The sequence below is a fragment of the Selaginella moellendorffii genome, unplaced genomic scaffold (assembly GCF_000143415.4).
Source record: "Selaginella moellendorffii unplaced genomic scaffold, v1.0 SELMOscaffold_29, whole genome shotgun sequence".
Lineage (NCBI taxonomy): Eukaryota > Viridiplantae > Streptophyta > Lycopodiopsida > Selaginellales > Selaginellaceae > Selaginella > Selaginella moellendorffii.
The window spans coordinates 1,437,660-1,462,576 of NW_003314290.1; the positions used below are offsets into that span (position 1 = coordinate 1,437,660).

General features: G+C 46.8%; 10 protein-coding genes across 14 annotated transcripts in view; 5 read left to right on the forward strand and 5 right to left on the reverse strand.

Annotated features, from left to right (window-relative positions):
- Positions 1 to 671: 671 nt before the first annotated feature.
- Positions 672 to 5,405, reverse strand: LOC9646319 (adenylyl-sulfate kinase 3). The gene is made up of 11 exons (XM_024680799.1): positions 5,276 to 5,405; positions 5,059 to 5,208; positions 4,823 to 4,941; positions 4,683 to 4,767; positions 4,586 to 4,632; positions 4,450 to 4,530; positions 3,595 to 3,619; positions 2,983 to 3,127; positions 1,742 to 1,800; positions 1,072 to 1,201; positions 672 to 849 (listed from the first exon to the last, which is right to left on the reverse strand). Exons 1-11 carry the CDS (start codon positions 5,403 to 5,405, stop codon positions 672 to 674), a joined length of 1,149 nt encoding a protein of 382 aa, XP_024536567.1.
- A 103-nt stretch (positions 5,406 to 5,508) lies between these two features.
- On the forward strand, positions 5,509 to 7,380 carry LOC9646320 (F-box/kelch-repeat protein SKIP25). Its single transcript, XM_002975908.2, has one exon. It carries the CDS (start codon positions 6,066 to 6,068, stop codon positions 7,332 to 7,334), a length of 1,269 nt encoding a protein of 422 aa, XP_002975954.1. The 5' UTR covers positions 5,509 to 6,065; the 3' UTR covers positions 7,335 to 7,380.
- Positions 7,381 to 7,476: 96 nt separating this feature from the next.
- LOC112348486 lies at positions 7,477 to 8,023 on the reverse strand. Its single transcript, XM_024681115.1, has 2 exons — positions 7,906 to 8,023; positions 7,477 to 7,851 (listed from the first exon to the last, which is right to left on the reverse strand). Exons 1-2 carry the CDS (start codon positions 7,962 to 7,964, stop codon positions 7,602 to 7,604), a joined length of 309 nt encoding a protein of 102 aa, XP_024536883.1. The 5' UTR covers positions 7,965 to 8,023; the 3' UTR covers positions 7,477 to 7,601.
- A 249-nt stretch (positions 8,024 to 8,272) lies between these two features.
- Positions 8,273 to 10,434, forward strand: LOC9645842 (uncharacterized protein At1g01500). The gene is made up of 3 exons (XM_024680800.1): positions 8,273 to 8,480; positions 8,623 to 9,659; positions 10,101 to 10,434. The coding sequence occupies exons 1-3, from the start codon at positions 8,273 to 8,275 to the stop codon at positions 10,377 to 10,379; spliced, it is 1,524 nt and encodes a 507-aa protein (XP_024536568.1). The 3' UTR covers positions 10,380 to 10,434.
- A 93-nt stretch (positions 10,435 to 10,527) lies between these two features.
- LOC9645843 (phenylalanine--tRNA ligase alpha subunit, cytoplasmic) lies at positions 10,528 to 13,169 on the reverse strand. Its single transcript, XM_024681054.1, has 18 exons — positions 12,972 to 13,169; positions 12,799 to 12,921; positions 12,656 to 12,745; positions 12,543 to 12,599; positions 12,430 to 12,485; positions 12,281 to 12,373; positions 12,140 to 12,230; positions 12,053 to 12,090; positions 11,961 to 11,999; positions 11,831 to 11,907; positions 11,703 to 11,787; positions 11,552 to 11,648; positions 11,392 to 11,488; positions 11,262 to 11,333; positions 11,133 to 11,199; positions 10,947 to 11,072; positions 10,836 to 10,890; positions 10,528 to 10,780 (listed from the first exon to the last, which is right to left on the reverse strand). Exons 1-18 carry the CDS (start codon positions 13,131 to 13,133, stop codon positions 10,730 to 10,732), a joined length of 1,476 nt encoding a protein of 491 aa, XP_024536822.1. The 5' UTR covers positions 13,134 to 13,169; the 3' UTR covers positions 10,528 to 10,729.
- On the reverse strand, positions 13,170 to 14,062 carry LOC9646321 (desiccation-related protein PCC13-62). Its single transcript, XM_002976103.2, has 3 exons — positions 13,905 to 14,062; positions 13,625 to 13,859; positions 13,170 to 13,536 (listed from the first exon to the last, which is right to left on the reverse strand). Exons 1-3 carry the CDS (start codon positions 14,045 to 14,047, stop codon positions 13,210 to 13,212), a joined length of 705 nt encoding a protein of 234 aa, XP_002976149.2. The 5' UTR covers positions 14,048 to 14,062; the 3' UTR covers positions 13,170 to 13,209.
- A 1,338-nt stretch (positions 14,063 to 15,400) lies between these two features.
- Positions 15,401 to 17,406, reverse strand: LOC9646322. Its single transcript, XM_024681143.1, has 6 exons — positions 17,211 to 17,406; positions 17,080 to 17,149; positions 16,904 to 17,016; positions 15,800 to 16,856; positions 15,638 to 15,745; positions 15,401 to 15,584 (listed from the first exon to the last, which is right to left on the reverse strand). The coding sequence occupies exons 1-6, from the start codon at positions 17,311 to 17,313 to the stop codon at positions 15,479 to 15,481; spliced, it is 1,557 nt and encodes a 518-aa protein (XP_024536911.1). The 5' UTR covers positions 17,314 to 17,406; the 3' UTR covers positions 15,401 to 15,478.
- A 209-nt stretch (positions 17,407 to 17,615) lies between these two features.
- LOC112348403 (integrator complex subunit 1 homolog) lies at positions 17,616 to 19,870 on the forward strand. The gene is made up of 14 exons (XM_024680801.1): positions 17,616 to 17,726; positions 17,779 to 18,010; positions 18,066 to 18,256; positions 18,305 to 18,439; positions 18,494 to 18,586; positions 18,637 to 18,690; positions 18,745 to 18,869; positions 18,922 to 19,126; positions 19,176 to 19,262; positions 19,310 to 19,429; positions 19,480 to 19,532; positions 19,583 to 19,697; positions 19,765 to 19,832; positions 19,867 to 19,870. Exons 1-14 carry the CDS (start codon positions 17,721 to 17,723, stop codon positions 19,868 to 19,870), a joined length of 1,488 nt encoding a protein of 495 aa, XP_024536569.1. The 5' UTR covers positions 17,616 to 17,720.
- On the forward strand, positions 19,829 to 23,203 carry LOC9646323 (integrator complex subunit 1). Of its 5 annotated transcripts, none has more exons than XM_002975910.2 (15): positions 19,829 to 19,931; positions 19,987 to 20,097; positions 20,144 to 20,260; positions 20,317 to 20,430; positions 20,482 to 20,556; positions 20,606 to 20,751; positions 20,806 to 21,091; positions 21,146 to 21,232; positions 21,283 to 21,639; positions 21,692 to 22,232; positions 22,289 to 22,400; positions 22,451 to 22,558; positions 22,608 to 22,775; positions 22,843 to 22,918; positions 22,978 to 23,203. In XM_002975910.2, the coding sequence occupies exons 1-13, from the start codon at positions 19,911 to 19,913 to the stop codon at positions 22,642 to 22,644; spliced, it is 2,112 nt and encodes a 703-aa protein (XP_002975956.2). In that variant the 5' UTR covers positions 19,829 to 19,910; the 3' UTR covers positions 22,645 to 22,775; positions 22,843 to 22,918; positions 22,978 to 23,203. The 5 variants fall into 5 exon arrangements, with proteins under 5 accessions (XP_002975956.2, XP_024536749.1, XP_024536750.1 ...); XM_024680981.1 differs by having other exon boundaries at positions 21,149 to 21,232; XM_024680982.1 differs by having other exon boundaries at positions 20,606 to 20,745.
- Positions 23,204 to 23,287: 84 nt separating this feature from the next.
- LOC112348404 overlaps positions 23,288 to 24,917 on the forward strand; it is a 3,125-nt gene continuing 1,495 nt past the window's right edge. The window contains exons 1-9 of the mRNA XM_024680802.1: positions 23,288 to 23,419; positions 23,477 to 23,700; positions 23,752 to 23,870; positions 23,953 to 24,014; positions 24,089 to 24,207; positions 24,260 to 24,377; positions 24,437 to 24,585; positions 24,629 to 24,699; positions 24,747 to 24,908. Of these exons, the coding sequence (XP_024536570.1) occupies positions 23,324 to 23,419; positions 23,477 to 23,700; positions 23,752 to 23,870; positions 23,953 to 24,014; positions 24,089 to 24,207; positions 24,260 to 24,377; positions 24,437 to 24,585; positions 24,629 to 24,699; positions 24,747 to 24,908 (1,120 nt within the window). The 5' untranslated portion in view covers positions 23,288 to 23,323. The remainder of the gene's footprint in view (positions 23,420 to 23,476; positions 23,701 to 23,751; positions 23,871 to 23,952; positions 24,015 to 24,088; positions 24,208 to 24,259; positions 24,378 to 24,436; positions 24,586 to 24,628; positions 24,700 to 24,746; positions 24,909 to 24,917) is intronic.

The window sequence follows — 24,917 nt, forward strand, 5'->3', positions numbered from 1 at the left end:
TCACAAATCATTGAAAAACTTTAGCCATATCAAGGAATCTACAAAGATCGTGCACTATTGAAAGTATAAGCCAATTATCCACGACCTGAATCTTTATGGATCAGCTCTCACTCTATGTATGGAAATCAAATGCTCGAAATATCCAATTTGCTCCAAGAAAAACTCACACTTTAATAACTTCGAGTAGAGTTTGTTGTCCCTCAAAAGTTGCAAAATACTTCACACATACATCTCATGTTCCTCCATTGAAGAGATGAATACTAGAATATCATCAAAATAATCAATTGCAAACTTTCCCAATAAGGCTGTAGAACTTGATTCATCAATCTCTGAAAAGTTACACAAGCATTTGTCAAACCAAATGGCATCACTAAAAACTCATAGTAACCCATTCTTGTCCGAAATGCAATTTTTGGATCCTTTGGCTTGACATAAATTTGATGATACTCTTACCTCAAATCAATCTTCAAAAAATATCAAGCATCATGAAGACGATCGAACAAATCATTGATATAAGGGATTGGGAATATATTCTTCACCGTCCTATCATTCAATTCCTTTTAGTTCACATAAAGACACCATATACCATCTTTCTTTTTGACCATCACCACTGGAGCAACCCAAGAAGACATACTGATCTGTAACTACCCTTTCCAAAGGTATTCAGCAAGCTACTTATTAATCTCCTCATCTTTAGCGGGATTAGTATGAGTTGGTTGTTGCTGATAAGGAGTAGTTTTAGGAACCAAGTCAATCTCATGCTGAATTTCACGTTTTTGAGGCAAACCATTAGGCAATTTATTTGGAAATACATCACGGAACTCCTCCTGAATGAAATCCACCCAAGCCCTAGACCCACAAATGTACTCCAAATCAGATATGATCATATTAGAAAAAAATGGGTACACTACAAAAGAATTAGCTATCTCATATGTGGAAGTCACCAACTCCAAAGCATTAATCAATGGAATATTACTATTGTCTATCTTAATAATCTTTTTCACAGTGCCACCAACTTTAATATCTAGGATATTATACTCTCAATTGATTCTTAGCTTCCTATCATAAAACCATTCCTTCCCAAAAATAACATTTTTACGACCAAGATCCATAATTTGGAACGAATGATGGTCAAGAATCCCTTGAACCATCAAAGGAACACTCAGAGCCCATTTACCATAAACATAAGTGCTATGACCATCTACCATAACCACCTCATAGATTACTAAACTTTTTTCCATAGGCAAACCAAGTTTCTTCACCACTTTGGAGCTCAAAAAGTTGTGAAAAAAAGTCAAATAGTTGACTATTGACTAACAACTTTTATTGAGCCAAGGGGAACCAACACCTCCATTTCTGCACTGAATCTATCAATCTTTCCATTGTGTAGACCAGCTATCCATGTAGTCATCCACTTGTACCGCAGTCCCACGGTGGATACCTTTGTCTGGGATGCTCCACAAAAGAAAGGACATAAGCATGGATGCCCAATATGTATGATTTTCAAACTCCATTTCCGCACTGAATCTATCAATCCTTCCATTGTGTAGACCAGCTATCCATGTAGTCATCCACCTGTACCGCAGTCCCATGGTGGATACCTTCATCTGGGATGCTCTACAAAAGGAAGGACGTAAGCATGGATGCCCAATATGTATGATTTTCAAATTTAAGGGTAGGAATATACCTTGCTCAAGGGTATATTATATTTTAAGTAGCCATTAATCTATGGAAATCAAACCCATGCCATTTACTCCGATACCAACTATAGCACACCCTATCTCTTTCCCCTTAAGCCAACTGGAAAAAGGGCAATTGCTTAATGAAAGAGCCCTTAGTGGCTATTTTATCCTCATTTATCCCCCAAGGTTCCAAGGATCCATGGTGACAGTATATCCAAATTTCATCCCTTGATCACATGCACTATAGTGGAAGAGCCACCATAGCAAATGCTTAATTTGTATTCATGATAAATTCCACTATATTCACCTTAGCATTTTTTAATCCCTTCACAAGAGGATAATCCTTACCGTGATGTTTAGCCTTATGACAACAAAAACAATTACCCTCCACTTTGTCTTTCTCACGCTGATCCAAACGCACATGGAACAATAGATGTGTAAGCTCCTGAATTTGGACTTCCCGGGAGGTCACCCAGCCCAGTACTATTCAAACCCAAGGACGCTTAACTCCAACTATCCCAAAACCCTTAACCGATTGAAAAAGGGGGTGCATTCTTATTCATGGGCCCTTTCCCTCTATATTTGAACCCCTATGGATCGTCTCTCGAGTCGTTCCCTTTGGTTGCTTACAAGATGTTTCTTCCCTGAAGATGAAGTTTTGGTAAGTTGGTCATCAATTTCTTAGTTGGCTTCAGTCTTATTGATAATAATGTTTTGCCACTCACTTGACAGAAAGATCACTTGCACAAATACCCTGTAGACCATCCTATTGACCAGAGTTGATTGATAGTTTCGGTGAAAAGATCTAAGCCTTGGTGATAGCATTAATCAATGTGGCTGGAAAATCCTTCTTGACCTTGTATTGTACATCCATAGAACTCAAACTTTTGATGAAACATTGCACCTTAGCAACTCATTATAAATGTCTATAAGACTAAGGCAAAGATCATGAAACTTGCAGGCATACACATCCAAAGACAAAGTCCCCTATTGAATCTCTAACAGCTAGTTTATGAGATCAGCCTCTTCAAACTTCTTGACAAACGAAGCATAGAAAACCTTCATCAAATCAGTCCAAGAAGTTAGCTTTGGATTAACTTTGATGTAATTTTTCCATCATGAAGAAGTATGGCCAGTAAGTTTCTTTATAAAAAAATCAATCTTCACCTTATCCTCACAAGGATTGTAAGACGAACAACTTTCCCACAATTCTAACCAAGAATCAACCTCCTGACTATCATAAATATTCAGTGATGACTTTCATTCCACGATACTATAATCTTTGGCATGCTTAACATACCAATGGTAATCATGGATATGAGATTGATTAACCTCTTTAATGTCATTTTGAACCTCAGAAATCTTGTGGCAAGGCAACATTATCAAGAGTTTTTTATGGCCATTATCATTAATGCCATACTCATCAGGATCAATATCTTGCTCACCTGCCATCCCCACAAGAACATGTGTCACCAGGTTGTAATGCTTTAAGGGTTGGGAGGTTGGCCTAGGGTTTTCTCTTTTGTTTGTTTCATTGGTAGTAGAGCAGAGGTTTTCCTTAAGTTGTCAGATGCATAATAGTTTCTAAAAAGAGGTGGTAGTGCTAAGTTGTCTTTATGGTATTGTGAGCCTTGGACAATTTTATAGCATATAAGGGATCTTTGGAATTGCTAGCTAGTTCAAAGATTCATCTAATGTTCCATGTGAGCAAGCTTAAATGTTTGCACTTTAGCGATGTTGTGGATCAATCCATTTGGCGATGTTGTGGATGATGGTCATGAGGGAGGGGAAAATGACATGAACCATAAAAGTATTCCAAGAATATCCATGGTATGTGGGATTTAAGGCTATAATGCCTTAAGGGTTGGGAGGTTGGTCTAGCATTTGCTCTCTTGTTCGTTTTAGAGCTCACCCATGTTCAAGCACAAGGGAATTGCCTGTCCGAATCCAGACTCAACAATTACAACATAATAAAGGGTGTGTGCTTGGGAGGGGTTGTGTGGCTACTTGCAACATCACACTCCTTGCTTGCCACCACAATGCACATTGGGATGGATCCTGGTGAAGGCCAAGAGACTTGGTCAGACCTAAGGTTGAGATCTTTGCATGTGATGGTGGTGGGCTAATTGGCAATTAATCCTCTTGATGTGGTGGTGTGTACCTTTGGTAGAGGACTGCACACCCATTGTTATGGTGCAACACATATGCTTGTGCTGAGTCTTGGCCAATGCCTTGGTAGAATCAGGAGATTCAAATGACCAACATGTATAGTGTGCCACAGCTCAAGCTAACCTCTCACTTTTGTAGTGTTTTGGGGCAGTAGGGGTGTTCACACCCCCTTCTAAGCACACACCCCTTGTTGTGCTGTAATTGTTGAGTCTGGATCTAGGTGGGCAAAATTCCCTCATGCTTGAACGTTGGGTGAGTTCAGTCGCATGGGGGCTTAATTAATGCTTCACAACCTCTACCCTTTGTTAAAAAGGCATGTGATGGGGGTAACAAGAAGTCATATGCTCTATGAATGACCGTTTGGAATCTCAGGCAAGATATGTATTTCTGCTTGGCAAAAGGATCAATCACTCCATAGTATGGTAAAGTTTTCTCCTCTTGTGTTGTCCCTGATGGGTGATGGCTCCATTTACTTATGATGCTGAATGAATTGATGACCACCAAGTTCAGATCCAAGTGGGCAATTCCCTTGTAAAGGTTAAAACCCTAAAATGAGGGAACTGGAACCCCAAGTTTATTTAATTGTAATTGGAGGTGCCAAATAACCTCTTCTGTCAAGGAACGTAATCACTGTGGTGGCCATTTCGTCTGGAGTGCCATTCTCAACTCCCATTGTAATCTAGGCAGAGATATAACATTAAAAATGCTGCTGAAAACCTCAAGAGTTAATCTACCTCGCAGTCGAGAGGCTCCTCATATGGATCATCTATACCAGTAAAACCTGTGAATCCAACTGTGATGCCAGCAATCTTAAAGTAAAAGAAAACTGACCTTTGATTTTCCCGGCACGAGCAAGCTTGTAAAGTCCCTTGGGATCTCTTTTTTCGCAAATGCTCAATGGAACTTTGAGGTAAACCTCCTCAAATGAAGAAACTACTTTAGGAAATAGTTCGTAGAACAAAACTGTATACCTCAATGAAATCTCCAGGAGGAAGTAGCTCGCGACATAAATTTCTGTCGTTTCTATACGGTGAAATGAAGCTCGCAATGCATATTAGCCCTGCATCCGCAAATAGCTTGGCCACTTCACCTAGAAAAAAAATTTAAATTAAAGGGATTATCCACATAAGCTAAGAACACAATTTAGAACTAAAGAGCTTAAAAACTAAGAGGAACAAGATCAAGATCAGAGAATTATAAGTCTCACCAACACGTCTAATGTTTTCAGCACGATCTTTAGTGCTAAAGTCCAAGTTTTTGTTGAGCCCATGGCGAAGATTATCACCATCGAGGACATAGCTGAGCTTGTTCCGGCTCAACAGTGCGTGATCAAGCTTGCAAGCCAAAGTACTCTTTCCTGAGAAAAAGATTTCAAGCAATCATATAAAAAAACAACAGAAAAACCAATAGAACTTTGATTTTACCTGAGCCACTGAGACCTGTGAGCCAAATTACACATCCCTTTTGCCCTAGTGCTATTTCCCGCTCTTGTTTCTTCACCACGCTCTTGTGCCAAAAGATTTTCGGGGAGGACAACAACTTTAGCGAGTCCATTACCAGTGAAAAATAGAAATATAATATAAAAAATAAGTCTTTCATACGTATATATAGCTTTCCACATTTAAAGACCAACTTCTTTAAGAAGATTAGGGTTCAACTTTTTGGGGCATTGAATTGGATGGACATTGCCAAAAAGAAAAGTATGCACAGGATCAAATCTCGCCCACGTAGCTCTCATGGCTTTTGGATGAAGAGAGTGAGGACCACTCCAACCAAATTCATCGCCCTGCGTGAAGGGATCTCTCGCATATACACGACAAATGCTCTACTTTTTCCCAGCAAACCCAGCACATCTTGCGATTAAACAAGGTCTGTGCGTTAGCGTGTATAGTGTCGTGGGTGAGGACAAAGACGCTCTTTTGAGGGTGGAAGCTCGCTCTCCAGTAGCTTTGCAGCTTTTTCGTTTAAATGCTGGCCACTGGGGCCTCTGGTGTGTTAATTCTCGAAAAGGAGGAAAGAGGCAGCTATCAATCACGGCCCATGCCTGGAGAGCGCTAGAAATCGCGCGAGCGAGCGAGTTTGGTGCATCATGTCTTGGCTGTGATCCTAAAATTCCTGGCTCATGGCCGCGATGGAGTGTTTAGATTTCTCCTTCTAGCGTTGTGGAGTTTGGAGGGAAGGATCCTTCCTATCAGTGGAGTACCAAATTGGATCATGATCCGGGTAGAGGACGGCAAGGAGTGTCCGCCAAGCAAGCGCCCCCGGCCAGATCGTCAAGGATCGTCACCAATTCTGGATCCCCTGCTTCCAGGCCTCCCGGATGATCTAGCGCTGCTGTGCCTGGCTCGGGTCGATCGAATCTCCGCGCTGTGGGGAGTGGCGAGGTCCTGGCAGCGCCGCCTGTACGATTGCCCTTTCTTCTTCCCCGCTCGCGCGAAGCTGGGGCTGCCGGGCGGATTTAACTGGCTCTACGTTCTCATCGCGTCCAAGAACACCAATAACAGCTTGGATTTGGATGATCATCGCACCGGAGGCGCCGCCGCCTTCCAGTGGTACGCTTTCGATCCTTTGGCGGCCAAATGGCATCGCCTCCCTCCCATGCCACACGACGTGAGATTTGAGCTCTCGCGCCGTGGATTCTTGCCGGGCCCTTATTCGCTCTCCTCCATCCAATGCGCCAGCACTAGCGACAAACTCATCGTTGTCGCCGGGACACGTACCGCCGGCGCCGGCACCCAGACAGCACCATCATCACGCGCCGCCACCGCCAGCGTACCGCGGGCGCCACCTGGCGGTATGCCGCCGGTGGAGCCTGCGCTGGACAGCCCGCTCGTCTTCCACGTGCGCACCGCCAGCTGGAGCCGGGGCCCACGGTACACCGTCCCGCGCCGCTGGTGCAGCTGCGGCACAACCGCCGGCGGCCAGCTGCTCGTCGCCAGCGGCTGCGGAAACGAGTGGGACCTGCGTACCGCGCGGCAGGCGGAGATGTGGGACACCAACGGCGGCGCCGTCGCGGGGTGGCGCGCGGTACAGCCGCTCGAGTCTTCCAAGCTCAGCCGCGAGGCGACGCCGGCGGTGGAGTTTGACGGTAAGCTCTATATGGTGAGCGCGCGCAGTGGGCTGGTGTTTAATCCGGGGAGCGAGACGTGGGAGCCCATGCAGAGCGGACTGACGCGCGGATGGAACGGGCCCGGCGTCACCTCCGGCGGTAAGCTGTTCGTCATGGATGATACCGCCGGGCGGATCAAGGCGTACGACGGCGGTACGGAGAGCTGGGTTTGCGTGCTCGAGGACAAGAGGCTCAAGAACTTGAGGAATGTGGTGGCGGCGCATGGGAAGATCTGTGGATCGGTAGGGGGATTGATCAGGGTCGTAGACATTGGGAAGAATCCGGTGGAGTTTAGGGACATTGAAATTCCTGTGGAGGGACAGATCATGGGGTTGCAAATTCTCTCCAAATTGGAGGGAAGTGTGGAATTGTGATGAGATTGTCTTTGAATTTTTGCGATGACATCTGTCTTTGATTTTTTGCGACTTTCCAACCATGGAATCTGGTACCTTGGCTCAATTATTTTCAAATCAGCAGTGCCCTTTAGAGGCAAATGTTCCAAGCACAAAAGAAGACTATCATCGCATCTATGGGATCTTATAAGATTCAAGTGTGGGAACTTTTTTTTTAAGAGAAAAAAGTTACAAACAAAAATTGTTTTGGAACTCCGTTACAATCACTTAATAGTGACTCTATTTTTACTATGCGGGAGTGGAAGATCGATCGGGGATTTCTTCCAGAGAGTGCCACCAGCATCCGGAAGAGACCGCCGGCATTTGCGAGTGCTCGCATCGCTCCTCGCGGAGCTTGGCGTGATCGGCCTGTTGGGCGCTCGATTTCCCACTGGGGGCGTAGAATCCGGTCGCTGGATCGGGAACCCACCACGATTTGATCGAGGGCTCCTTGCTCGTCTCCGCCGCCGCCGTCCCGATTGATCTCGTCAAGAACATTCTAAAAAATCGAAAGAAATGAGGCAAAAACATCGAAGAAAAAGCCAAAACTTACATCGATCTTCCCTGCGATGATGAGGCGATCGATCTCTTAGCTACGATTGCCGCCGCCATGGCTAGCTAGAGATTGGGGAAGAAAAAAAATCTCTCGAGCTACCGAAAACTGTGAGACAAGGCCGCCTCTTTAGGCTCTTTAAAAATAGCAGTGTCTGGGAGCGGAATATTCCGCCGCGTCGACAGCCGTGAGCGAACTGTGTACGCCGCCGTCAGTGAGCACGTGGAGTCGGCACTAGGTATAGGGCTACCGCCAGATTCAGCGCGTGAGCGCTCCGCTAGATTTGGCGGCATACCTGTGCATGCTGCCACGCGTTTGGCGGCATCGTTAAACCCCGTTAATAAACCTTTGTCTTTAGCTAAACCCCATGCCAGTTTTTAGGGTTCTTCGATTCGCGCATTTCTGGCGAGATGATCGTTCTAGGGAGCTAGCTTGGGGCGGCGAGCGCATGATCTTTGCTTGGATTTCTGGTGGAGAGATCTTTCGTTTCTCTCATGTGTCATCGCGAGCGGATGCTTCGGGGAGCGAAAGCCCCCAAACGCGCCCCAAGGCCGCTGCCGCTGCTCATCGAGGCGGTGCGATTCATCGGTCATGAGCGCTGGGATTTGGAGGAGTATCCTCAGCTGAGCTGATCCAGGAAGGAGAGGGGGAAGGATTTTCATCCACCGCCAGGTCGGTTGTCCCGGAGATCTTGCTCGAAATTTCGAGCGGCGACAGCGGCAGCGGAAGGGCCTCGCTCGAAATTTCGAGCGGCGACAGCGGCATCGGAAGAGCCTCGCTCGAAATCGAGCGGCGGCCAGCGGCATCGGCCAGATCTTCCTCGAAATCTCGAGAATCTTGCTCGGAATTTCGAGCGATCGGCCATGGGCCAGCAGGATCTGAGGCGGAATCGTGCCCAGCAGCAGAGGAATCAAACTACATTGTTGCATGGCCGATCGAGGAGCGGCGGTGGCCGCGGCGGCGGCGGCAGTGGCAGTGGCAATGGTGGGCGATTCTCGGTGTGCTCTTCGTGGTTCGATGTGCGCGTGCTCTACGCCCGCGTCGCGTTCTGCGCCGTGGAGGAGGCGCCGGAGCTCCTCACGATCTGGTTCCCGCCGCGCGGCATCGACATCGCGCTGGAGGTGAATGGAGGCCGCGTCGCGCCGTCCGAGGAGGCATGCATCGCCCTCCGGCGGGACCGCCTGGACTTAGAGTCCGAGGAGGTGACGTTCGTGAGCACGGACAACCTTCGGACGTCTGGATCGCTGGCTTTCGAGATCTACCATCGCCACGACTTCCTGGTGTCGGGCTGCCTCAAGCAATCGGTGATCAGCAGCCACGATAGCTCCAGCTTCTGTGAGGGAGGTATGCCGGGGATTAGAAAGCTCGGGTGGCGGATGGAGTGTAGCTGCGAGGCCGGTAGCTCAAAGTGCTCGTTTGTTCGCGTCCAGCAGCACCACTTACGATCGCCACCACCACCGCCATCGCCATCGCCCTCTTCTTCTTCCAGTTCCAGCTCGAGCTTGACGACTTTGATGGAAGTTTGCGTGGTGGGGAGGTATATCGGGTCTCCGGTGATTCTAACCCAGACTGTCCAGCTTAATGCGAGGAGAAGCCGGCTCAGGTGCACGGTGCTAGATGTCATCCCGGAGGACGAGGAGTGCTGTGGCGCCGCCACCCCGACGCCCAAGAACAGGTGCTTTGGCAGCGGTGGCGGTGGTGGTGGTGGAGTGCCGAGGAACTGTTTCGTGACCGATCAACAGCAGCAACAACTGGTAGGTTCCCTTAGCCTTTTGGTTTCTTGCCTTCCTTCCGGCCCCTCTCGTTTTGTTGGTTTGCACTGGTTTCTAGGATTTGATTCCTGGGTGGAGATGGTGGCTGCGATTGTTTAGAGTTTTATAGGCATTGTTTTTGCTCTCTCTTTCTCCAGCTCTTTTTCTTTTATTCCTATTGCTGCTGCTTCTCTCCCTCTCTCAGTTATTATCTCCCAGCCAGCAGCATTCATCAGTTTCTCCGAGTGTTTTCTTGCGACAGTCTGTCCATGATTGCCTGCCGCTGTCTGGCCACCAGTTTCGTTTTCCCGTGTTTTTGTTTAGGTCCGGAGATTCTCTCTTCCCATGGACCCGCGCTGATCCCTCGCTTGATTTGATGGCTTTGACTAACAATATCTCTCGCACTCGCTCTCTAAAATCTTATAAATCTCTTTGTCGCTGCAGGGCAAGAACTTCCCAGAGGCTGCCGAAGTATCCGTATCAGCCGTCAAAAGCAGAGACGGCGACGACGGCGTGGATCGCGACGACGATGACGACGAAGAGTTTCGCAAGCTGTACGAGAGCGACTACGAGGAGAATGGAGACGTCTCGTGGTTTAACGCGGGCGTCCGGGTTGGAGTTGGCATCGGGCTGGGGATGTGCTTGGGCGTCGGGCTGGGAGTCGGGCTCATGGTACGCACTTACAACGCCACCGCCAGATCCTTCCGCCGAGGTCTTCTCTGATCTTCATGCTTCTCCCTCTTGTGCTTGTGAATAGAGCGCTTTCTTTTTTACTTTCTTTCTTTCTTTCCTCAAACTAAGAGAGGCCGTTAATAAATAGGTAGAATCCGCAAAATTTTGTTTGTATCTATTTTTATTTTTTTCTCCCATCTTTCTTCTGCTTGATTATATATATTTTGTTTCTGTACGTTGGGAATATCAATAGAGAAAAACGGCAGACCGACGGATCTAAAAATTTTTGGTTGGGATCGTGACATTGTCAATTTGTCACGGGAGAGAGAGAATGAGAGAGCTCGAGCTTTTAAAAAAGTAAGCCGCGGATTCTTTTTTGGGTATGCTGCGGCTTCTATCGGCTACATGCCGAGCCGACAAATCGGGTTTGACTTGATTAGCTTGAGGTCGACCTGCGCAGCAAACACAGGTCAACACATGTGTCTACTCTCTTTCGTCACAGCTCACCTTGTGTCCAAAGAGATCTCTTATGTTGTCGATGCCATATAAAATCATCGTGGGCCTAGAAAGCGAAGCGAACATGAAGAACAAACAAGAAACGCGAAAACCAAGAAATACCTTTCTAGAGATAGCCCCCATGCAATCACAGAGACGTCATCTGGAAGTCCCATTGGAAGGAGCATCTCGGGTCTAAACATGCCCGAGTTTCCGACTTCCACCCACTTATTCAGCTGCTCGTGATAGCTGTTGCAGCACGAAATAAGTGTCAGCAGCGCGGACGATCCGTAGAGAGGATATACTTGCCTGAAAATCTCCATGCTCGGTTCGGTATACGGGTTGTACGCCGGCTTGAATCTCAGCTTCTTCATTCCTGTCAATGCGTTTTAAGCCGAAGAAGAAAAGAGTCGCTGGGTGGTAGAAAGTGTGGCTCACCTAACCGAGAGAAAAAGTCATTAAGAACCCCAATGAGATCTCCGAGTGTTAGGCCCTTGTCACAAATCAAGCCTGAAAATATTACGGTCATTTTGGTGACACAAGAGAAAAGAGACCGCCTTAAACTCACCCTCAATTTGATGGAACTCTGCCAGATGCGTTCTGTCTACTGCTTCGTTGCGAAAGACACGATCAATGGAGAAATAACGCTTGGGAACAAATCCATCCTATTGGGAAACCAAACAAAAGGTCAGTTGGCCAGCTAGTTGATGCCTTCAAGACCCCCGTACCTGGGCCAATTTGTACAGCATACGAGAAGAAACAGCAGTCGTATGTGTACGTAAAACATTCTTCTCGGCCTCCTCCCTTTTCCAATCGTACATGTATCTGCTCCAGGTACAAAGTTTTGAGTGCAAGAAGAAGACGATAGATAAATCATACCCAATGGAACCAAAGCCACCTTGTTCATGGATTGTCTTCACACGCTCCAGGTAGTCTTCCGGGAATGTCTGCGTTTTACAAGGACCTACATGACCATAAAATGATAAACATATCACGAACACACTTACTTTTTAAGAAGAATGTGTCGTGTGAGTCCCGGGCAGGATGCTGCTGCGGCTGGAACAAGGCATCGAAATTCCAGAAGCTATCGTAAAGACAAATGCTTAAACTCGACGCAATTGTTGTCAAGACAAGTACCTGCTTTCAACAAAATTGTTCGTAGGCATCTCCTCAAACCTGTAACCAGTATGATTGCAGTTTTATATAAATAAGGAAGTCACGAAACCCACCCCATCTCCAAGAAAATCTGCCTGAACTTTGTTCGCACCTGAAGGAGACTGTTAACAATGGAGAAGAAAATGGCAAACTCCTGCTACCTTCAGCAATGGATGTAAATGACCACCTTCCGTTGGTTGTCCAAGAGCTTGGAAATTGTACGGTTTGAATGCAACCTCTGACCAGGTTTCCCTGGAAAAACAAGATTGTATCAATTTCCGAAGTAACACTCTTAGATTTACTTTAGTAGCATCTCACGAGTAACCTCAGTTGCCGCTTTCGTTCTCGTTGGAGCGTAATTCGCTCCCTTTGTTATGGAATACGCCTTCCATACCCTGTAAGAACGTTTATCAAAAACGAAACTCTTGATCCCCGAAAAAAGAATATATACTTAGGAACTATAAGCTTCCGTTTTTTCAAAGCATCAATGTCAGCCGCTGATAAGTTCTGGAAAAAAGCAGACAAATATGAAACTTAGACTCGCGACAATATAAATTTCTTCACCTTGCCATCCTTAATGTCTAGTAGCTGTTGTTTCACAACATCCTCAACCTTCAAAACCTTGTGAAGAAAGAAACGGAAGTTAGAATAACACAACAAAACTTCTATAGTCTTACCTTACGAGAAACCAATGGCTTGGTCTCCAGCCACTTGTTACTCATTGCTTTGCGGAAACCAATGGAAAACACACTGTCATCCAGCTTTCTCTACAAATAGAAGATAGAAGATATCAAAGGAATCACAATAGCGTGACACAAACCTGCAAATCTTCTCGCGAAATCCCTCCAGCCGGAACCGCGTCAAACACTTGTACCTCGGGGGAGCCATTCCGGCTGTACACCAGCCCCTCCTCCGTCAACTCCCACGACTCCCGTCTCACATCCTACACAATGCGGGCGTTGCCGACCACAATCCTCGCGAAATCGACCTCACCTTGGCCTCAATGAAGCCAAATCCGTGCAAACTCTTGATCGTCCCCGCCAGCAGCTCGTGATCCACGCCTAGATCCCGCGCAAACGCCTCGGAATTGGAAATCTCGGCATTCGACTCCAGGAAAGCGAGAAGCGCCCTCTCGGCGCCATCGGCGTCCCTCATCCCCACTACAACCCTAAGTTTCCACTAAACCCTAAATCCCCGAAAACTTTAATGCATTAGTTTTATTCCGTACAATTCACTTGTAATTGTACGCCATTGGGCCGAGGACCGCTTTGACAACATCGCAGCCGTCGGTCACGTTGTAGCTAAAGGGGAGTCCGTACGAATCCGCCGAGAACATATTGCTGTTAGAGCCGCCAGTTCCCAGGCAGCTTGGAACCCACAGCCCCTCGTCCGCAGTCCCGTTGCTCCCAGCGAGCTTGTCCTTGTACCGCGAGAGCCTGTTCGTAAACTCCGCCACCGAGATCTTGTATGGATAGACGTTGTGCTGGAAGTTCTGGTAGAGCACCGTCCTGATCACCATCTCCTGCCGGGCTTTGGCAGCGGCGAGGGATCCACAGAGCTGCAAAGACAAGGATTCTGTGAGTTAGCGAGCTCTCTTCTGGCTCTTCCAACTCTCTCCTGGGTAGAAGTAAAAAGAAAGAGCTTACTCTGTTGGTGGCTGGGCCTTCGCATCTGTCAAGGATACCAGTGTAGCACTTGGTGAGGAGGCCAGAGAACCAGTAAGCTCCCAAGAGTGTGGTGTAGTCGTTCTTGTACCAGTCGAAATCCGGCCACAGTGTGTGTCCCATAGCATCGTTGACAATCCTGCTAAACCTGGAGCAGCTCACGTCGATCCCCGGCCGGTTGCAAGACTTGTTACTTCCAAGAGATAACTGGATCGCCCTGGAAAGGAAGACAATGAGAAGGAGAGCTTTGCAGCTAGCTTACTTCAAGTGATCCAGGCTCTGGTAAGCGATCTGCCGCATCATATCCTCGGCGCTGGGAGAGAGGTACGCCTTCTCGCCACCTCGCGGAGGATCGGTACAGTTCCCAGCGAGGCTAGAGTCCAAGTAGTCCATAGTCCTCCCCATGGACGCCTGAGTGTAGAACTCAGTAGCCACGTACTCTATGTTGGCGCAGCAGCATAACAGCGTTGCCGACTGCGGGCTTGGTTCGCAACGTGGCGGCGGTGGACGAGTTGGTGCCGGAGCTGGTGGTGGCGTTCCCGTACTAAAGATCCCGCTTGTTGTTGATATTTGGTGATTCTGGGCTCTCGTGCTGTTTGTGGATTTGTGAAAACTCTGGAAAACCACCGAGGACTCCGAGCTTCCAGCGGGCGGAGGCGACATTGATGCAGGATGCGGATGGGGACATCCTTTTGGAGGTTGATAAACTGCGGCCGAGTCCACACAGCACTTATCGTCATCGACCGGCTGAGCATGAAAAGAGCTCACAATCAGTACTAGAGTTGTTGCTGGAAGAAAGAGACGTTGGAACGCCATAGATAGCCCAGGTACCTTCACAAGATTTTATACTCGTACTGCAATGCTCTTTGCCCCTTCGAGGATGAGGCGGAAGACCCGCGCACTCCAAAATCATGGATTTTATTTAAACGGTCTGCTTCTGCAAGCACAGTAATAAGTAAGCAGTGAGTCAGCGACCAGAAAACTTTTTATGCTTAACTGCGCTTTCGATGGTTCATCTCCGTAGCCAGCCTCCCTGCAAAATCCAAGAAAAAACAATCTTCTCTTGAATCCCCGACTGTGACACCTGACGATGAAACAACTGTGACTCAAGACAGACATCTTTACAAAGAGACAGGATGCTCCAAACAAGTACATACAAAAACGTGACGAGAAGAAGTTACAACCAAAAGGAAAGCTGAAATGATCGACAGAGACAACGTTGAGTTTTTAGAGACTTGATTGTGGAAACTAGTGTAGGATATTGCAGTGCTGTTGATAAGGTCGGCCAGCTCTGCAAAAGCTCAGGCGTTGCTTTCACAAACTTCCAGCTAAAGAATGCATCAAATAGAAGAGTAAGCAACTAAAGCGAAGCGATTCACGTTGTTTAATCACAGACCATCCACAGATGACAGCGTCGATGTTTACGCCCACGGCTGCGGAGCAGCACCACCCAGGCAGAACTTTACATAATGGACACATTAACAATTCAGGACCGGACACGCCAAGAAGCCAACCTCAACAAAAAACAAGGACGAAGAATGCGGCAGCAAACGACTTCCGAGAAGAACAGCTGGTGTCTGTCCTGCCTTGGACTTCACACACCAGTTAATGATTCTCAGATACAATCCGTTGCTTTCCAAAATCTTGTACAGGAAGCCCGCAGTTTAGTAACAGCAGTGGCAGCCAGAGGCATGCAGAGACACACACGTTACACGCAGGGAAACAAAACGAAATGCCTGTCTAATCAAACTCAGGAAAAAAAGGACAAGGAAAAGTTTCTTTACATGCAGAAAAGAACATAGAAAGGCTATGGGATCATAAAACAACAAATAGTACCTATTCAAGACGCCTTGCCACGCTTGTTATCTTCCCAGTTTTCTGGCCATGACATCCTCGCAAGTGAACCTTCAGAGAATCTGGCTTGAAAGTTCGACCACATTGCCTAGAACAAGAAGACTTCCGAGTAAGTGTAAGCGGCTCCGGGCAGAAACTTACGGGCATTCTTGCAGCAACAATCTGAAATCCACGGGAGGAGAACTTGCATTGACAGCCTCTTGGAGGGTCTTTTCCCAATCGAGTCGGCTTCGTCCTGGTGTTAGAGGCCTGCAACGAAAAAGCTAGAGGAGTTTGAAACTTTGCGAACTAACGGAGTCCTACCTGTCTTCCTTGCACTTCATTTCCTTTTTCGGGGGGCTGAACTGCACCTTTAGCGTTGGAAGTTCCACATTAACACGTTTTATCGCAGGCGATAGACGGGGGCTGTTGTCTTCGACCTTCCGGGCTTCCTTAGTTGCAATAAGCATACTGTTCTGTAACTTTCTTGCCTCCTCGCGAGATGCCTTGTCTACCAAGGATCGTCGGTCCGCATGGCTTGCAGCCGGGGAGTTCGTCGTCTCCTTCACAACTTCTGGAATAGATTCAGGATCCTGACTCGAGCTGACCAAACGAGCTGGCATCCTAGGAGACTCCCAAGAAGGAAGAACATCGTGTGGAATCTTGGAAGCACTCTCCGCTTCGGACCTGGTATCTGCTTTGGACTTGCTCCAAGCCCATGCTTGCGGTGGATAGTGCAACCTGTTGTACTGCATGGAGGAACAAGTGTTCGTATCGATCCCACCACAGGAGAGCAGCTGCCGAAGAACCGCAGTGCTTGTTTGCTTCCGGCTACTCTCCTCCAGTTGCTTCCTTACGGTAGAAACCAAACCAGCTCTCTCAGACTTCGTCCTGGAGCTTTGAGTTTCCTGATCACGTTGACAGCTTCTCTCCTGATCGTGCTGAACATCTCGGTGAAACTGGAACTCGTGAGTGTTTTTACCAGAATGCTCCTCCGTCTGCGTTGCTGCATCCTTGCCGTGGTCCGCAGTCACAGGAGATGCCGGAGTCTTGTACACTTTGACGTCAGTGAAAGTGTTGCCGTTGCTTGATCCATCCGAGTGTGGGTTATCGTAGAAGACTTCGTCCATGGATTCGGTCTTTGCCTGCGTGAGCGTCTCCATGAGCTGCCTGTTCACTCTGAGAGCGCCTTCGCAGTTGAAAGCTTTGTTCCTGTTCCTGGGCGATCTGCTGCCAGCGACGGAAGAAGAAGACAATGAGCTCCGCTTGTCATAGCCTTCGCTTGCTCGCATGGGAGTGTGGTGATGATAAGACATTGGACTCTCGAAATCCTTGTGTTCCTCCTGGATGCTTGGAACTCTTCCCCGATCGCTACGACTCTCTGGAAGGACGAAACGAATGAAAGATCATCCAAAGAACCAAACTGACCTTGTCTTCCATACACATTCTCCGATCCTTTGATGATATACTCATTGTCGCGAAGCGGTAAGATCAGGTCATTCTCTGTCACGTCGTTCCAGATGAAATCGTTCTTGTAGCTCCTGGCAAGAGAAAATCACGCGAGGAACCACATAAAAAGGGGAGAAAGAAAGAACACAGCGAACCTTTTGTAGGCCCAGGAGAAGGCATCCGGCATGCCTTTCCCTCGCAGCACCGTCAATCGCTTCTTCACCTCTGCAGCACGAAATTATCTCAGCAAGTCCAAGATATCGACGATCGATCCCATCGAAAATACCGCTCAGGCAGAGACGATTTCCCTCTTGCTCCACCTCGATGAGATGCGGCTGCTCCATCCGTCCCCCATGGCTGAGATAATACACGACCTGGACACGACACATCACTGCATCGATCGATTTGCCGAGATGATCGAGCTACAAGGCCGCCGGGATCGATCCAGCTGCTTGCCGATGGCCACACGCGCTGCCGCCACCGCCGCCCGGCCGCCGCCGCCCCAGGCGTGAAAACAAGAAAGAAACTAAGCAAGCCTAGCTCTACTTGAGTGTGAGTGTGAGACATGGGATATACGGAGGGCCCAGATTAGCAGGACCACAAACGGTCATTCGGCCCAAACCTTCCGTACGGTCATTTTCTTGATATTTTTTGGAAATATTGTTGCTATACATTCTCATCTTGTGTGATTGGGGCCTATACAATGTAGCTGGTGGAAAGAGCACTGTGATCGCTATTAGATCGTTTCCTCAGGCGGGAAATTTCTAGGGTTTATCATTTTCTAGGGTTCTAGACGATGAAGGTAACGTTCTTTCTCGATTCCCAGAGAGATGAAGCGTCTTGTGTTCTTGCAGAGGCAGCATCCTCCCGACGACGACGAGGACGGTCGCGGCAAGCCGAAAGCCAGGGAAGATCAAGCCCAGGCGCTCGACTTGAATGCGACTCCGCGAGGATTCGATCTCAATGCGCCATTTTCGGAAGAAGAGGGGCAGGAGTGGATTGCTGGCAGTGGCCAGGAGGATGCTTTGCATCGCGAGATTTTCAAGCAGCATCTGGAGCCAGCAGCTGATTTGGGAATTGACGAAGGTGTGCTTTTTTGTCTTTGCTTGATTCCTCATCTCACTTTGACGCTCTCATTTAGATTTGGATATTCTACATTCGATTTGGAGCGCGTGGACACAGGAAAATTGGCAGCGGCTAGACGAGATTCTGGAGTCTGTGCTTGATGAAATCAGCAGATTTCCATCCTCGCCTCCGAGATATCAGTACCTTACTTGCTTTTACATTTCCAAAAAGCTGCCAAACGCTTTCTGTCTTCCAAGAACATACAAGGTTCGTCCTCAAGGATATGACTGTTTTTCACTTTCAAGGATTTTCCAGGCTTTGCTTTCCTTCCTTGATTCAAGTCCATCTGAGGCTTCTACAAAGAAACAAAACTTTCTACCTGGTTTTTCTTGCAAGCTCTTGTTTCGAGCTTTTAATGAAAAGCCCGAATGGCCTTTAGAATTTGTGCAGGTACGCTGTGGCTGTTTGTCTCACAGAAGGTCTCGTGCTTGGGTTTGAGTGCAGGCCTACTTAGACGATGCGATCAACTTGCGTAACTGGGTGGACAGTGAGCACTGCAAAGAGTTTGTCGCTAACATACTTACGTCATTTGATGAGGTAATGCTCGATGGTTTTGCATCTTATTTGTACGTGCTTCTTGCTTTTAGGACCTGACAGTGGGCACGGAAGATCCATCAGATGTCAAGGGCGATACTGCTCAGGTACTTCGGTTTCCAGTTTACAGCATGTCTAGGAATGCTTTTTGTTTTATGTAGCAGTGTAGCCTTAAAAACCGATACCCTGGGGACGAAATTCGTCAGAAGGCTAAGGCTGAGTTTATGCAAGCCCTCAATCATCTCTTAAAGGTTCCATTGATCAAAGAAAATCCCCGTATTCTAAGGTTTTCAACATTTTTTTTCCTTCGAGGTTTATCTCTAAGTCCTGCTCTACAGGATGTTGACACTAGGTGTAAACTACGAAGAAGTTCGGGTCATTGCATCAAGCATGATGGAGGGCTGGTTGAATACTCCCTTCCATTTTCGTCGCGCGAAACTTCTGCTGGATCGTGTTCTACATTTTACAAATGGCACAACAATGAAAGATTTTGAAACGGTTGCAAATATTTTATCTCTACGATTGAATCAGGGCGTTTCTCAGGTTAGTGACTTGTTGGTGCCTAAGTACTTAACCGTGGCACTGTTCCCAGATGAAGAATGCGTCGACCTCGTTTTATACAGAGCTTGTCATTCAGATAGTTCAGAAAAGACCAGAATACTCGTCTCTGGCATTAAAGGTACTTCGCTTCTAGTGCGTGTTTGATAGCTAATCTTATATACTCAGACATTTCTTACCGCGGAGCTGAATTCGACGGGCCCCCATAATATGAAAGGCATTTCAGTTGTTTTAAAGGCTTTGCCGGATTCGCTTTCTCCGGAGAGAGCTTTGGCGTTAGTGATCAAGGTAATACATCAGAAAGGATATGCTCTTCCGAATAATGTGCTGCTGTGCAGGAATTGGTTTTAAGTGACGATCATGTAGGACGGCTGCAGGAAGCCGTGACCAGGTACGTTTTCATCAACGTTTTCGTCATGTTCAGTTTCGTGTAAACTTCAGGGTTTTGAAGCAACTAAAAGAGATTAGCCCTTGTCTCTTATGCCGGGCTCTACTTGAACCCTGGGATTCTATATTGCAGCAGCAGGATTCAGCCAGGCAGTCATGGTTCAAGCAGGTAAGAATATTATCAAAACGATATCAACCTTTGTTTTAATTCTCTACTACTTGGTTGCTGCTACAAGGTGATAGAGCTATCATGCCATTTTCTGATTCAAGCGGCTACTCCTTTTTCCTCCGATGAAAATTTCTCGTTGCCATTTCTGCGACTGGAAAACGATCTAGAGATGAATCTCTCAAGGAGATATTGCCTCTTTTTAAAGATCTCAGCATGAAGATTATGACCTTTCAAGTAAGAGCTCTAGAGCTCTCTTACTTGAAGCTCTTTTTCTATTTTGTGTTCTCAGGAGGAAGCGTTAACGTGGTGTGTTGACGTGCTTAGCTCACAGCTAAGCGCTGGAGATTGCAAGTTTTTCACTACTGCTGTACAGAAGCTTATGTTCTTAGAACCTGTTGAGGTAGGCAGTAGTGCATTGGCTTTTCGAATTTTGACGCTTCCACCAGGAATATAACTTATCATCGTCGAGTGGTACCGTCGAGCTAAACTCTTTCCAGCTTGTTGCATTCTCCATGCACGCTTCCGAGGAAGTACTTGCGCGAATAATTTTGATGGGAATATCGGTATTCTCTCTCTTTCGAGTTTTTGGGGACTTGTAATGAAGTTTAGGAACAAACAGAATCAGTTCCCGATGCAGCAAGAAGATGCTCTTCACATAATTGAGAAGCTGGTGTGGCGGGCGGCCGCTTCGGATAAGCATGCCTTCGGGACGCTGTTTGCTGATAGCTTGCAGGTGAATATCAAAGCTTTTATCGTACTTTATCTGCCTAATTTTGGTTTGTAGTTACCTGCAGCGATTATGAAGCTTTCATCGTTTTACTTACCAAGTGTCTCTCGGCAGCCATTGCCGCAACTTGTCGTAAGCATTGCTGCTTTGAGTTTTGCAAGACCTGAGAAACTTTTGACAGATAAAAGATTTGTACTGGAGGTCTTGCCTAGTTATTATAGTTATCGCTGCTTATAATCCAGCGACAATTGGTAAGAGCGTTTGGGAGAACTTCCCATCAGTCAGATATCTTCTGCAGTACCTTATAACAGAAGGCACAAAGTCGGGGTTTGTTTTTCATGGAATGTTAACGTGACTCTAATGTTTTTGAGCTTGATGCAGTTTGTCGGCAGCAGATATCCTTGAAGACAAAGAGGCTGTACTAAACGATATCAAGGCTGAGGAAATATTAGACTCTTTTCTGATAAAAGAGTTGGAATGCGAGCCCACGAATGTGATGGAACCATGGAAAGGAAATATCATGCTCTTAAACACCCAGACCAATCGAAGAAAACCTCCAACTTACATTTTGGAAGAGCTAAAAGATATCGAGCCATCTTATGACTTGGGCAGAAGGATCCGCTCCTGCACGGAACCAAGCTTTTTGTGTAATACGGTCAGTTCGCAGGTACAACAGATGATAGGTATCACCTGCTGGTTTTCATTTCTATTTTCCTTAAAGCAGGACTTCAAGGAAGCCTGGGAATGGATCCAGAAGGTCGCGGGAAAACAGCCAGAAGTACTGGGAATGCTGCCTTGTGATTGGCAGGTAACTTCGTTTTCAGCTCCTAAACTTTAATAATCAGAATTTGAAAGCAGTGCAAGCTCCTCTATCGCTTCATATTTCAAGCTGCCAAGTCTCCTATACACGATTTTCTACATAACTTGAGAAAGCTGTTTTCTGAGGACAAAGCTTCCGAAGGTGACGCTGTTAGTGTTATGAAGTTCCTGTCCGATAAATTGGTATCTCGGAATTCTCATGTCCGAGCTTGCGGGCGAAAATGCATCTCTGGTATTATGAACGGCATGGTGTCGAAGACTGCGGATCCTACAGTAGATATTTATGCTCAAAGTGCCGAATTTACTTGGCTTGAGGCACTTGAGATTGCAAAACAAGCGGCAACGGTTTCTAGCGCCATTCAGGAAGCTTTACAATACGAGTCCTCCATAGACGTGGTATGCAGTTTCAAAAGTATACTTTAGAAGTTTTAAGTGCGCTGCTTTTCAGGTGTGGGCATATCTGAAGTTTCTAAAGAAGCAACTATCAACTTCATCTTTGGCTTATCTCAGTGCGCGCTTGCTTGTATCAAGGAAACTTTTGGCCTCTAGCCTTCTGTCGACATCAGCAAAGGAAATTATTTCAGGTTGGAATGGCGAGAATGCTTTTCCCATCTTGGAATTTTTCTTGGATGCTTTCAACACAGTCTGCACACAGCCTTTATCTAAATGGGATGATGTTCCTGGTTCTTTGGTGAAGCTATTTTCTAAACGACACGATGGTACTGTGTTTCATATGGAAATTCCAAATATCGTGGTCGAGGCAATGGTGAAACTTCTGGGTTTCATTGGCTCCAACGAAAATGAATCTTCCAGGGAGATGGTCTCATATGAAAACATCGTTCAGTTTCTCCTTCCAGGCTTTTTGGCCAAAGATGGGGACTTATCAATGGCTTATATTGAGCTCAGCACCGGAGAGAAACTATCAATTCTATCGAAGGAGCAACAAGACTGTCTCATCAGCACAAAGGATGCGCGACTGGTTAAAGCTGGTGAGCTTGTGCTAAACGTTCTCTTAGCTACTTATATTGTTTTTCCTTCCTTGCAGGACTCATGGATATGGACGCTCGTCTCAAGGTTGATGCCTTAATCAATCTACACGTATCGGTTGAAGCAAGGGAGTGTCTGCTTGAGGAACTTTCGAGGCTTTCCGAATCAAGGTAGTAAGGCCTTTTTGTATCTAGAGTACTTGACTATTGCGTTCATGCAGTGTGAAAAACATACTTCAGCCCCTATCCACCTGGGAGCGTCTATGGATTTCTGGATGTTTTCCAAATATCGAGGAGCCGGGAACGAGTCCATTCTTGAAGAGTATCTGGTATGGCTTTGTGTTCTTATGTATAATCTATAACTCGTATTTGTTTCAGTGAGCTGAAAGAAAACGTAAACGCGCAATGGCTGTAAAGATCGGACTCTGGTTAAAGTTCTTGAAACTGTAGAGTGGACCACACTCAGGTACTTTAATAGGTGACATTATCGAAGGTGAAAGGGCCAACGATTTTATTGCAGCTTCACTCATCAGCAACATGCCGGAGGTTTGGACTAGCTCGGTTTCTTTTGCTTTCCCAATTGTTGAAATTTTTTTTCTTGCTTTCATTCCAGATTGTGGAGCTCAAAGTGGCAATGTCCTGTCAGGGATGTGTTGGTGCAGTGAAGCGAGTCCTTGGCAAGCTGGAAGGTGTGTCACTCCATTTTTGCTACTCGAAAGCTTCTAGATCGACTCTGTTGGTTTCGCAGGAGTGGACAATTTCGAGATTGATCTCAAGGAGCAAAAAGTTTCGGTGACAACGAGCAGCCTCAAGCCGGAACAAGTGCTAGAGGCGGTGTCAAAGAGTGGAAAGGCGACCTCGTACTGGCCTGAGCCTCCAAAGGGAGATGCAAATCCCCCAAAAGAAGTAGCCCCAAAAGAAGTGTCTTGAGCAAAGAGTTGAAACTATTGTAACTACTTTTACTTTGAGTTTTACTTTGTTTCTTGGATCGAAGGAATGTTCCTCGGTGTATTTGGCATTTCCTTAGAAAAGTATGTGGCATTTATAATTGATGGTTGCTTGCCAAGGGAAAGAGTAAGTTTTCTTCTTGTTCGATGAGGAGAGCTAGCGCCCAGGCGCTGTACAGCAATCGCACGGCGCGCGCGCTCCATAATCTCCCCTCCAGGCGCCGGTCGTCCCGCCTCAATCGCGTAAGTCTCTCGTTTCCTCCTCGATCGAGCTCTACAATGCCGACCTAAATCCCGCAGCAAGCCTTTGTCATTGCTCTCGTCGCGCTCTTCGTCCTGTGCTCGATCGGCCTCGTAATCTGCTGGAGCTTCGTCTTCCCCGACGACGCGACGCGGATTTCTGGTAGCAAATCGGGGCCCCGGGTGTCAAGGATCGCGTTTGGATCGTCTTCTTCTCACGATTACAGCGCTCAGCCGGCCTGGGTCCATGGGATCATTCCAAGCGATCCTCACGCATGGATATGGTAAGAGAATGGATCATTTTCGGTGTTTTAGCTAGAAACAATACTTTCCAGGCTCGGTAATATGGCTTACTTGGATGAAGCTCGAGTGAACTGCGATGCTTCTCCAAATCACTACCAGTGCAACTGCTCGGCAGATTGGCTGAGACAGCCTCCACATTTTTGTATGACAGGTGAGAACTTGCGAGTTTAGATTTTAGAAACGTTCTCTCTTTTATCATAGTCTATTTGATTCGATGCATTTTTCTGTTCTAGGTGACTTGGAGCATGCCGCCAGCAAGATGCAAATTCAGCTTGCCAATCCAGACTATGCGCAGGCAAATCTTTTTTGCGAACTTTTCTTTCCATTTTTTTTCTCCTTGACAAGGCGAGCGCTCCGATTTTTTTACAGTTTCTCGCGTTCATGTGTCCTGGACATCGAGAAAAAGGCTTGTTTCCTCCTCCCGGTGCTGATCCAGCAGTGTGCCCGAAAAGGATTTTTGGAACATATAGTGACCACGACTATGGATGGTAATGAAGCTAAAGGCTCTGCTGCTTTACTGATATATGTCTGTTTATACAGGAGGCATGGAAATAAGCGGCTGCCTCAAAAGGATGCCTTGAAACAAGTTTTCTTAGATGCTCTTGGGGAAAGTCTTGACAGCCCTCGGAGGAATGGTGGTCGTGGAATAGAATGGAAGGTACTATAAAATTTAACAAACGTTTGAAGGACATAGATAAGCTTTTTTTGTCTTTCCAGTACACGCTGAATCAAGAAAGTAAAGGCTATGAGATTGATGTCATCCTTTTAGACACTCGATACTATCGTGATCCGCTACCATGCCACACTAAAAGAGCATTTTGCAAGGACATTACAAGGACAAAAACTTCTCCTGAGCATCGTGCATGGTAAGTTTTTTTGGTTCGCAAGCTGTTCACATTGCATTTACAGGTGTGAGGATTTTCTCGGAGGAGAGACTGGGATGGGGAGTTGCTGTGGCAAGGATAGTCTGTTCTTGAATGGTCTGCAGTGTATTTTTCTTTCACTTTACTTATGTTGTCCTTTACAGAATCAGAGCTGCCTAAGTTATTGTCAAACTCTAACTTCTGCGACGTTCTTGGAAACCATCAAAGAAATTGGCTGGAAACCACTTTGCTGCAGTCAAATTCACCTGTAAAGCTAATAGTGTCAAGTTCATCTGTTCTAGCAGCTGATGACGAGGTAAGACTGGGTTTGTTCT